The following is a 13,121-nucleotide window of genomic DNA, read 5'->3' as shown; positions in this document are numbered from 1 at the left end:
CATGCACCTGTATATGGCCACAACATCCCATACTTTGCTACGGTATCACTGAATAAACTTATATTACCAAATAATTCTATAAAGATCCAAATTTCTTTCTATAGACCCATGGATTCACTGGGTACTGCAACTGTAATTCAGAATCCAATATGTGCTAAGAACCTCACGTTCTTGCACTGCGGTGTCATACCTGCATCCATAGAGGGAAAACAATATATTTTTTTTGTTGTTACACAAAGTATATTAGAAAGTAAAAAAAAACAAAACAAAAACCACACTACATATACTTTATTTGTATCCCTCCCAGCCTCAAAAAAAGACACATATTGGACGCTAGTGGAGTGCAATAAATATTATTTCTATGAGGTATGGTAATGGAGCTTTATGGACATGAAACCATATTTTCATCTGTAAGTCCATGTAGGCAGCATTGTCGCATTGTCGTTTCGACACCACAGAGACACAGTGATACACAGAATAAAACAATATAGTGCTGAGCACAAGAATTAATTTCCCATTTAGACAAACTTGGCATATGCCTAAGGCAGCAAAATGTTTGGCGGCAGAACAAATAATGATATATTTATTGATCTTTCCCTGCTTTATCTCTGTTGTATTACTATTTGGTCTTGCTATATATACACTCTTCCCCCACACATACATTAGAGGTGATATTATTTGATGTCTGTATATTATTTGGGATGTATTTACAAGCAAACAGAGAATATTTAAGCAACTATGGTAGTTTTTGGCTGGGTGATCCACCATAGGCACTGGCAGCAACATAATGCATAATAGCAAAAAGGTAAGAGAAGAGCAAATCTTATGACAGCCGGGATTTGCGACTCACAAAGATTTTTATCTTTAGTCTATGTGCGCACGCTGCAGAATTTGTGAAGAAATTTTCTGCATGAAATATGCATCTTTTTGCAGAAAAAAGCACCAAAAAGTGTGCATTTTAGTGCATTTTCTATGCGTTTTTGTGCCATGCATTTTTTAATGAAGTCAATGGGTGGAGGGGCTTAGGCTCCATGCACACGCTGCAGTTTTTGATGCCAAAAACTGCATGTCTTTCCTTCTCCCAGCAAAATCTATGAGAATGCACAAGTGCTATGCACACGTTGCTTTTTTTTTTTGCTTGCAGTTTTGGGCTGACAAAAAACTGCAGCATGTCATGTCCTTTGTCCGTTTTTGTCCTGCGCTGTTTTGCCCTTCCAGCCATTGATTTCACTTAAAAAAACGCATGAGACATAAACGCGGTAAACATGCACCGAAAATGCATGTGTTTTTCGGCCCAAGGTGCATTTTTTGGCCAAAAGGTGCAGTTTTATTGTTAACGACTTTTCTGCACTGTGCGCATGGAGCCTGAAAAGCGCAAGAAAAAAACGCACCAAATCTGCAAGTAAAAAATAAGCAACATGCACAAAGGGCACTGCAGAATTCTCATTGACTTTGCTGGCATGAAGATAGACATGCAGCTTTGGGCCACAATCTTCACCAAATCTGCACCAAACCTGCATAAAAAAATGCATCGTGCGCACAAGGCCATATTCTTTAACTCTAGTGCTGACTTACAAACCACAGAGAAGTATATTATCCTTAAGCTTCTGACTTTGGGGATGCATCATTGTGTAAAAAAAGGTTGTGTGATCTTAAACTCTGACTCTTATAACCAGGTTATAATAATTTAATCCATATATTATATATATATTACTATTAAACACTATAAAGTGCTTCACAGCAGAGGTAGCCATTCTGTTTATTGAATGAGAATACTGCCTATATAATGTGTGTTCACAAGAAGTTTGAACCATATTGTATCAGACTAGAGTAGTCTTACAGTGGTGTTTGAAAGTTTGTGAACCCTTTACAATTTTTCTCCAATAACACTTCTGTTACGTCATAGAAGTATGTGTACCTTTAATATCAGCAGATCATTTGAAGAGACAGTTTGAGTCGGGAGTTTTGATCAATGGTACAGTGAAGGAAATAATTATTTGATCCCTTGCTGATTTTGTAAGTTTGCCACTGACAAAGACATGAACAGTCTATAATTTTAAGGGTAGGTTAACTTTAACAGTGAGAGATAGAATATCAAAAATAAAATCCAGAAAATCACATTGTATAAATTATATACATTTATTTGCATTTTGCAGAGAGTAATAAGTATTTGATCCCCTACCAACCATTAAGAGTCCTGGCTCCTACAGACCAGTTAGACACTCCTAATCAATTTGATACCTGCATTAATGACAGCGGTCTTAAATTGTCACCTGTGTAAGAGACTCCTGTCCACACACTGAATTAATCAGTCAGACTCTAAGGCGGGCTTTGCACACTACGATATCGCAGGTGCGATGTCGGTGGGGTCAAATGGAAAGTGACGCACATCCGGCATCGCATGCGACATCGTACTGTGTAAAGCCTAGATGATACGATTAACGAGCGCAAAATCGTCGTAATCGTATCATCGGTGCAGCGTCGGCGTAATCCATAATTACGCTGACGCGACGGTCCGATGTTGTTCCTCGCTCCTGCGGCAGCACACATCGCTGTGTGTGAAGCCGCAGGAGCGAGGAACATCTCCTACCGGCCTCACTGCGGCTTCCGTAGGATATGCGGAAGGAAGGAGGTGGGCGGGATGTTTACATCCTGCCTATCTCCGCCCCTCCGCCACTATTGGCCGCCTGCCGTGTGACGTCGCTATGACGCTGCACGACCCGCCCCCTTAGGAAGGAGGCGGGTCGCCGGCCACAGCGACGGTCGCAGGGCAGGTGGGAAGCTAAGAGAGATAATTTTCGCTACGCCAGCTATCACACGATATCGTACCTGCGACGGGGGCGGGGACAATCGCGTGCGACATCGCAGCATCGGCTTGCGATGTCGCAACGTGCAAAGCCGCCCTAACCTCTACAACATGGGCAAGACCAAAGAGCTTTCTAAGGATGTCAGGCACAAGATAATAGACCTGAACAAGGCTGGAATGGGCTACAAAACCATAAGTAAGACGTTGGGTGAGAAGGAGACAACTGTTGGTGTAATAGTAAGAAAATGGAAGAAATACAAAATGAGTGTCAATCGACATCGATCTGGGGCTCCATGCAAAATCTCACCTCGTGGGGTATCCAGGATCATGAGGAAGGTGAGAGATCAGCCTAAAACTACACAGGGGAACTTGTTACTGATCTCAAGACAGCTGGGACCACTGTCACCAAGAAAACCATTGGTAACACAATACACCGTAAAGGCTTAAAATCCTGTAGTGCCCACAAAGTTCCACTGCTCAAGAAGGCTCATGTGCAGGCCCGTATGAAGTTTGCCAATGAATACCTGGATGATTCTGAGAGTGATTGGGAGAAGGTGCTGTGGTCAGATGAGACAAAATTTGAGCTCTTTGGCCTTAAGTCAAGTTGCCATGTTTTGAGAAAGGGAAATGCTGCTTATGACCCAAAGAACACCGTCCCAACTGTCAAGCATGGAGGTGGAAACATGATATTTTGGGGGTGTTTGTCTGCTAAGGGCACAGTACTTTTTCACCGCATCAATGGGAGAATGGATAGAGCCATGTACCATAAAATCCTGAGTGATAACCTCCTTCCCTCCTCCAGGACATTAAAAATGGGTCGCGGTTGGGTCTTCCAGCACGACAATGACCCAAAACATACAGCCAAGGAAACAAAGGAGTGGCTCAAAAAGAAACACATTAAGGTCATGTAGTGGCCTAGCCAGTCTCCAGACATTAATCCCATAGAAAACTTATGGTGGGAGCTGAAGCTCTGGGTTTCTAAACGACAGTCTCAAAATCTTAATGATTTAGATATGATTTGCAAAGAGGAGTGAATCAAAATTCCTCCAGACATGTGCGCAAACTTCATGATCAACTACAAAAACGTCTGCCTGCTGTACTTGCCAAGAAGGGTTTTGCCACCAAGTATTAAGTCTTGTTTCACAGAGGGATCAAATACTAATTTCTCTCTGCAAAATGCAAAATAATTTATATAATTTATACAAGGTGATTTTCTGTTTTTTATTTTGGATATTCTATCTGTCACTGTTAAAATTAACCTACCCTTAAAATTATAGACTGTTCATGTCTTTGTCAGAGAGCAAACTTCCAAAATCAGAAAGGGATCAAATAAATATTTCCTTCACTGTATGACAATAAGGGGTGAATGAACATCATTTTATATTTAAAGCACTACTTCAGCATTTTTTATTTTCCCACTGGAGTGCTGCTTTAAATTTAAGTCCCCTGACTAAAGGGTGCTTTACACGCTGCGACATCGCTAGCGATAGCTAGCAATGTCATGCGCGATAGCACCTGCCCCGTCTTTCGTGCGACATTTGGTGATTGCTACCGTAGCAAACATTATCGCTACGGCAGCGTCACACGCACATACCTTGTCAGCAACGTCGCTGTGACCGCCGAACAATCCCTCCTTCAAGGGGGAGGTGCATTCGGTGTCATAGCGACGTCACAGCGGCGTCACTTAGTGGCCGCCCAATAGCAGAGGAGGGGCGGAGATGAGCGGCTGGAACATGCCGCCAACCTCCTTCTTTCCTCCTTTCCGGTGGACGCAGGTAAGGAAATGTTCGTCGTTCCTGCGGCGTCACACATAGTGATGTGTGACACCGCAGGAACGACGAGCAACCAGCAGCATGCACCACCAACGATATTATGAAAAGGAGCGATGTGTCAACGATCAACGATTTTTGACGTTTTTGCGATCGTTGATCGTCGCTCCTTGGTGTCACACGCTGCGATGTCGCTAAGGGCGCGGATGTGCGTCACTAACAAAGTGACCCCGACGATATATCGTTAGCGATGTTGCAGCGTGTGAAGCACCCTTTAGTCTCCCTCTCATACTCTCCTTCTGACGGCAACATCTTTTTCTAATGTCGCTCCTGTTGGTTTCCTGAGATTTGTGACCTGCCGGCAGCTCCAGTGTGTCATGTAGCATGTCAGAGGACAACTCAAAACAGGTCTATGAGATCCTCGTTCTGCCCTCATTCAGACTCTCATAGATCTGCACTGAGAGCTTGTGACGTAACTTCTGACTTCCGGCCTGTCAGAAGTTATAGTCACAACATGTGGCTCATGAATGAGAAAGGATATCAGCAACCGCAAAAAAAATATATTACGGTATGTTAAAACATCACATTTATTAGAAGGCGGTTAAAATCACAAAAAAATAAAAATGCATGAAAAATAGAAGACACCGGGTCAACGCGTTTCGAGCTGTCATAGCTTAGTCTTGCCAAAGTGCGTTAAACAGGAATAAAGATTTTATAACAAATATCCTAAAATGGTTAAAGAAAAATAACATTAAAGTTTTTGGATAGTCAAGTCAATGCCCTGACCTTAATGTTATAGAAATGTTATAGAAGGTCCAGAATGGAGCAATTAATGGAAGAAAACCCACCGGTATAACAAAGTTTAAGCTGTTTTAAAGGAAGGAATGAGCTAAAATTCCTTCAAGCCGATGTTCTCCACTAACAGACATGTGATATCACCATCCTCAAAAAGTGGCAAAGACTAATATTTTTGACTTACGGTATTTGTTTGATTTGGTTCCATTTATGTGCTTTGAGGACTTGTGTGAAAATCTAACAGTTTTAGGTCAAATTTATTCAGAAATATGGAAAATTCCGAAGGTTTGACAAACTTTCAAGTGCCACTGTACCAGAGGAATCATTTCTGACAACCTACTATTTGTAAATCCACTTTACATTACATTCTACTTCTACTAATATCATTGTGCACACAAGTCATATCATTATTAAATTATAGAAATAGAATAATTTAGTATTTGTGAACAAAACCATAAGAATAGTCCCAACTAGCATCTTTAAAGCTTCTGCTGGACCTTTGTGGCCAGTATTATATCATAGTATGGGCCCATCTGGATCGGCCTACAAAGTGGCAGCCTCTGTTGTGCACATCAACGTATGAGATATTCTATATGAAAATAAACATGTTATGTTCATGAAAAATCGGAAAGCTTCTATGAAAAAAGATAGTAACAATGTTTTTTGTATATTTGTATTTCTTAAAAACAATCATAGTCATTTGTGTACCTGATCTATAGTATAATTTTTACCATGAAGATGACTTGAGAAATATTGATATGTTTCTAATTCTGTCCAAGGTAACCTGATCCATTTTCACAATTTATGGAATTTGGCATAGCACAGCCATAATCTTGTAATTCAGATTGCTATATGTCCCACTTGTCAGTCAAAGCAGCCTATAGCCTGTTCTCTCTATGTAGATGCAAAGTAATGTCCATAAATTATTTGACCCCACCCCCCCAGAAAAAAAGTCTTCATTTCCTGTCCCATAGACATAACCAACCCCAAAGAAGAAGGCCTCTATAGACTTCCCTGACAATGAAAGGCATAAACATGGGGCCTTCTGTTTGGAGTCCATACATTGGCTCCATCAAAACATATTCAAGTTTGCTTGCAAGGAAAAGTAGGGCATGTTATCGTTGAAGTGCATTCTCGGCCGGATGGCAGAATTTCAAAGTTCGTCTCAGTCGGTGCCATTAGCAATTTCTTGCAGTAGGTTTTCTAAACTTGAGATGCGCTTCTCTTGAGACTCAACGGTGGCTCGCAGGTACTTGATCTCTTCCAGAAGATCTTCTAGAGAGACTCTCTGGTGAAGAAAACAGAAATAAGTACATCTTTAATGCTCATTGGGACAATTATCCTTTAAAAATCATTATTTTTTTTTTAAAGAGCCCCAAAATTCTGAACAAAGAACCTGCGAGCTATAATTTACATTTTGGATCAAATGCAAAATCTGTAATGAGACATTCCATCTTCTAAGTGTCATTAAAAGGGGCATCTATCTGTGGGATCAACCCTCCTAAGTCTATATGTGCATGCAGGTCATAGAAAGCTGAATAAAATATCTTGATATCAGCGATCCAAGGTCTTAAGAAAAACATGGATTTCTCAGGAATATGTAAATGAACTGTTAAGATCTATTATCTGGACAAAGATCTAAGATCTGTTATCCGGACAAAGATCTAAGATCAATTATCTGAACAAAGATATCCTTGAGAATCTGTCTCCAGAGCTTATTTTAAATGAAAGCAGGCATTAACAGTGTGAGACATGTAGATCAGGAGAGTGACTTTCAGTCATTACATGTCTCACACTGGTAACGCCCCCTTTCATTCAAGATAGACTCGAAAGACAGATTCTAAGGGAGATCTGTGTTCTGGCCATAGGTGTTAACTCAGTTACATATTAACAAAAACAAGGAATAAGATATAAAATTGCAGTTATTAAGGTATATTTTTTTACAACTTTCTATGACCAGAATATACAAATCACTTAGGAGGATTGACCCTACTGATAGACTCCCTTTAATATTGTGCTGTGGTCTTGTGGCAGAGGACCCATGTGTGACTAGTGAATTAAAGTACTTACTGAGAAGCCAGTTTCACAAGAAGAGTAACTTCTACGTGGCCCAGTGGGTGGTTTGTTGTCCAGAATGTTTTTCTTGGTGACTTTAAGTTCCCTGTTCTTCACAGGAACATAGCCCTCCCTGAGTGATACCAATATAGGGTCAGCAGTCTGTCCTGCAAACCATTCATCTGCTTCAATGGCAGGTTCAGGTCCAGGGGTGTCTGGATACAGATCATCCTGGAAAAGGTCTGACTGTAAGAAAGAAAAGCACCAGTCTTAATGTAGTCACTCAAATCTCATATTTCTTCAGATTATGAATGTGGATGTGATTAATATAAGTGACATGATAGTGAGTTATAATTAAGACAAAGCATCCTAATTGGTCTTCTTATTAAACTCTTCCCTCTTCAATCCATCCTCAGTGCAGTAGTAAGGCTTGTATTTCTGTCCAGCCACAACACCAATACCTCTACCCAGTTCCAGTCATTACACTGGTTACCCATCCACTTTATAATATTTAAATTCATCACTTTCACCTACAAAGCTATGTATAATTCTACATCTCCTTCTCATCACTATCATCCTACCCACATGCGGTGTTACAAAAATGATAATCTGAATTGTGCATTCCAACCAACCATTTCCATTCCAAGATTTTTCTTGACCTGCAACAGTTTTGTGGAATCGCTACCTTCAGGTAAACCCCCAGTGTCCATAGTATGAAGTATGTTGTAACAACACTGTCAAGTCGGGGCGAGGGAATGCCCGGTGTGCAGTACAACAGGAAAGATGTAATGAAAAACTTTCACAATAGGGAAAGTGGTCACCTCCTCATAATTACCTGTGGCTGATCCCTAACCTCCTTAGCATCCCTAGACAGGTCCTTTCCCTGTTATGGATATGATTATATGAAGGTACCCAAAATACAGGACAAGATGGCACTTGCACTGATATTTGCATTCAGAGACATTTAAGAGACTGTCTGGTTCTTTTCTTGTCAATTAAGCTCAGCTTGAAATTTACCAAACGAAGTAACCTGTATCTTACTTGTGCTTTTTCTTATATTTTAGAAAAGTATATCATTAAGAAAATGTTAGGACATATGAATCTCCTGTTTCCTAATATAACCTTTGTCTTTTGCTTAGAGCTGCTTAGAAACTCATGATATGATAAAGGATTGCATCCTTTGGAAGGATTCAAAATCTTTTCAAAGCAACCATTAAAAAAGCGACTAACTTCCTTAAAATAAAGATTCATTTTCCTGCTTTGATCAGAGCACATTGATTATTGTGGTTACTGCGTGGTTATTGTATGCATATATATATTGGATTTATAATTTGGACTACAGACAACTAAGAATTCTTGCACCTCCTTAGTGTGCATATCTATGCGCGACCATGTGCCTAGGCCCTGGCTGACCCTGGTATTACCCTTACTAGTGAGAAGGCCAGCAAAATACTAGTCTTACTACTAATATAAAGACAACACGAGGGACAGGAGACAAACAGGGAGACAGATACAACAAAAGATGTCCAAATATTTTCCAGAGAGGGAACTTTACTACAGCCACTGGAAAAATAACCACAGATTTTTCCAGAGACTACTTCTTCACAGGTCAGCATAGAATGAAATATCACTGGCATATGGGAGAGTCAGGAGTGAGTTTAAATAATGAAGGTGAATGGCATTAAGGTGCAGCTACTGAGATTATAGCTAAATGGAATGTCAGCATAATCAATAAGGAACCTTTAACCACTTCAGCACCAAGTGAAGTTAAATACAATTATGTTATAGAGAAGATTTGATCTGAAAATCACAATGACCTATTAATAACAGATCCTGCAACGGTCTCAGATGAAAGTGACATATTCATGACAGGCAAATTAGGCAGTACAGTACTATCATTATCACATTGACTAATCTAACACTTCTCTGCTCCCCCTTGCATTATTCCTCACTGTCTGATTCCATCTTTCAAAAGTATTCCCTACACTCCACGTACTTTACAGTGGCATGTAAAAGTTTGAGCACCCTGGTCAAAATTACTGTTATTGGGAACAGTTAAGCAAGTTGAAGATGAAATGATCTCTAAAAGGCATAAAGTTAGAGATCACACATTTACTTTGTATCTTAGGCAAAAAAAAATATTTTCATCTTTTACATTTTAAAATTAGCAAAAAAAAAGGAAACTGGGCTGATGCAAAAGTTTGGACACCCTGCATGATTGGTACTTATTAGCACCCCCATTGGCAAGTATCACAGCTTGTAAACGCTTTTTGTAGCAGCCAAGAGTTTTTAATTTCTTGTTTGAGGGATTTTCATCCATTCATTCTTGGAATTTCATTTCATTCATTCATTCTTCCCGTTCTGTGAGATTCCTGGCTCATTTTGCATGCACTGCTCTTTTGAGGTCTAGCCACAGAGTTTCAATTCTGTTCAGATCTAGGGACTGTGAAAGCCATTGCAAAACCTTCAGCTTGCATTTTTTGAGGTGGTATATTGTGGATTTTGCAGTGTGTTTAGAGTCATTATTAGGAATGATCGAATACTTCAAATATTCGACTTTGCGAATATTTTCCGAATAGAACGCCGCTATTCGACTATTCGCGAATATTCGATGCGCAATGTAAGTCTATCGGAATCCCGAATAACAACTATTCGGAACTATTCAGGCTTCCCATAGACTTACATTGCGCATCGAATATTTGCATAGCTCCGACCTATTCATCGGATATTCGCGAAGCCGAATAATTGAGGTATTCGATCATCCCTAGTCATTATCCATTTGTAGGAGACATCCTCATTTCAACTTTAGCTATTTTACAGGTGGTATTATGTTTGCATCAAGAATTTGTTGAAAGTTCATTGAATCCATTCTTCCCTCTACCTATGAAATGTTCCTAGTGCCAGTGGCTGAAACACAGCCCCAAAGCATGATTGATCCAACCCATGCTAAATGGCTGGTGAGATATTCTTTTCCTGAAATTCTGTGCCCTTTTTTCTCTACAACATACCTTTTGATCATTGTGGCCAAAGAGTGATATTTTAACCTCATTGAGCCACTGGACTTATTTCCAAAATGCATCAGACTTGTTCACATGTTCTTTTTCAGATTTTTGACTGTGAATTTTATGGTGAGGAGGAAGGAGAAATTTTCTTCTGTTGTCTCTTTCATGAAGGATATATTTGTGCAGGTGTCTCTGAACAGTAGAACAATACTCCAACTCCAAAGTCTGCTAAATATTCCTGAAGGTCTTTTGCAGGGGTTTTGATTTGCCTCTCTATCAAATACATGTGCTGGATTGCACAGTCACTTGCGCTCTACTCTATGGGAGTGCGGGAATTTGAACGCACCCGGTGGTACGTTTGATGACATATTTGCTCTATGCACATGCGTGAGAGGAACATAAATATTATGGACACTAAAGGAGGAGTTTACCTGTTGTGTGAACTATAACCAGACACGGGACAAATAGAGCACACCAGGGTAAGCCTACATTGAGCAGGAGCACCACTTGCGCAGGGTTCCAACCTCTGCAGCTAGTAAGGGTTTACTAGGGATACAATAGGGGAATCAGATATCTATATGCATTCCTAGTATCCTCCTTCTTTGTCCTGATACAATCTACCAGGTAGACGTTTTTAATATTTTCCTTTGATCTTTTGAATTAGTTGCATTTGGAACAAACTAATAAAAAGTTATATTAAAAAAAAGTACATTTTTTCGGTGAACCTAAACCCATCTGTAGACAGTTTATTCACAGTATTTTCCTGACCAAGATACCGGCTGAATACGTTTCTTTAAGGAGATTGTACTATAGTATAGAGTTAAGCCTGTTTTACACGTTGCAATTTCGCATATGATACCGTATGTAATTTGCAACGCCCCCATCGTATGTGTATGTGTATCAATTTGTTGAACGTGCCGCACAAACGATTAAACCCCGTCACATGTACTTACCTGTCCATACGATCTCGCAGTGGGCGGCGAACGTCCACTTCCTGGAATGGGAGGGACGTTCCGCGTCACAGCGACGTCATGTGGCAGCAGCCAATAGACGCGGAGGGGCGGAGCTGAGCGGGACGTAAACATCCCCCCCACCTCCTTCCTTCCGCATTATCGGCGGCACGGGAGGCACGTAAGTTCTGTTCAATGTTCCCGGGGTGTCACACACTGCGATGTGTGCTGCCTCGGGAACATTGAACAACCACACGTTCAATTCTAGAGAAAGGTACGATGTGTATGCGATGAACGTTTTAACGTTCAATCGCAATCGCACGTACCTGTCACACTGCAATGTAACTTACAATGCCGGATGTGCGTCACTTACGACGTGATCCCGCCGACACATTGTAAGATATATTGCAGCGTGTAAAGCGGGCTTAATACATGCAATGCTCCATTATCATAAAATATGTAAATTAATTTCCTTCATAAGGTCATTAGTGCCTACAGACGAGTCTCTGGTTTGGCTAAAATTCTTATTCGTCTTGCAAGGCTTGTAGAAGTTTTAGCTATTGACTTGTAGTTTAGCTACATCCAACAGATGACGATAGACAACTTTCTCCCTTCTTGAGGAAGGATAATTTGCATACTTTTCCTCATAGATCATTGTCTGTAAGTCTCAGTTTATTACATATCAGACAAGTCAATAGATGGAACTAAAGTAATTGATGGGCATGTTGGTAAATGTACGGGTTATAGAATCACCTTTCTTGGAACGGTCATAACAATGGGTTCACATTTCCTCTCGTGCAGTTTGTAAAATCTGTAAAAGATAAATATGTTGATTAAAATAATTAGTGTAAAGAAGTAAATGTTAAAGAATAGAATTTGGAAAACTAAAGGTCCATTTACACTGCACGACTATCAAGAACAAGTGATCATAGGAACGCTCATTTCACGATAATCGTGCAGGGTAAACATACTGCCGTTCACCCGCTGCACAAAAGATCATCATCATTCTCGGCAGCACATCATCCTTTGTTAACAGGAATCACACTTGCAAGAACAATGGTGGCCTATGCGCACTGAGTGAGCATCTTACGGTGTAAACAGGCTAGTGCCAGCTGGTGGTCATTTAACATTGTGCATCAGGCAGTGTAAAAGCACCTTTAATTAAGAAATGTTGGTCAAAGAATATAAGACAACTAAGGGTGGGTGCACATGATCAGGAAACACTGCATCCTTGATGCAGCATGTCCTGTCCTACGGGGTCGCGAGTGCTCTCCACATGAGACCGCAGCTGTCCGTGCCCACGATCAGGGTTCGGGCCGTTGTGGACTTTGTCTGTGCTCTCCCTACGGAGAACTCTCGCGTCTCCACAGCATAAATTGACATGCTGCGGCTAGGGAATTTGCGCCGCATGTCAGTTTACGCTGTGGAAAAAAGAAGCACAGTGGGTAGGAGATTTCCATAAATCCATCCACTGTGCTTCTACTGTACAACGCAGCATTTTGGATGCAGCAAAAACACTCTGGGCCCAAAACGCTGCTATTATTGGTTGTGGGTACAGACCCTTAAGGGCTATTTACACGCTGCGACATTGATCGCTAACGATTAGTGATGAGCGAGTACTAAAAAGCTCGGGTGCTCGAAGCTCGGGCCGAGCATCCCAAGATACTCGTGTACTCGGGCCGAGCAACGAGCCCAATGTTATCCTATGGGAGACCCGAGTATTTTTTTGAAATGACCCCCCGGC

The 13,121-nt window shown here is 40.9% G+C and overlaps 1 protein-coding gene across 3 annotated transcripts in view; it reads right to left on the bottom strand.

The window, feature by feature from the left end:
• Positions 1–273: 273 nt before the first annotated feature.
• Positions 274–13,121, bottom strand: part of CORO6 (coronin 6) — a 219,436-nt gene continuing 206,588 nt past the window's right edge. For 2 of the 3 annotated variants that reach the window (XM_075335242.1, XM_075335241.1), the window contains exons 9-11: positions 12,131–12,188; positions 7,441–7,671; positions 274–6,658 (exon numbers count right to left, since the gene is read on the bottom strand). In XM_075335242.1, the coding sequence (XP_075191357.1) occupies positions 6,536–6,658; positions 7,441–7,671; positions 12,131–12,188 (412 nt within the window). In that variant the 3' untranslated portion in view covers positions 274–6,535. The remainder of the gene's footprint in view (positions 6,659–7,440; positions 7,672–12,130; positions 12,189–13,121) is intronic. The other variant, XR_012750427.1, reaches the window with a different exon arrangement.

The sequence above is a fragment of the Anomaloglossus baeobatrachus genome, chromosome 2, assembly GCF_048569485.1.
Source record: "Anomaloglossus baeobatrachus isolate aAnoBae1 chromosome 2, aAnoBae1.hap1, whole genome shotgun sequence".
NCBI lineage: Eukaryota > Metazoa > Chordata > Amphibia > Anura > Aromobatidae > Anomaloglossus > Anomaloglossus baeobatrachus.
The sequence above is the reverse complement of the archived record's forward strand: the minus strand, read 5'-3'. Positions and strand labels throughout refer to the sequence as shown.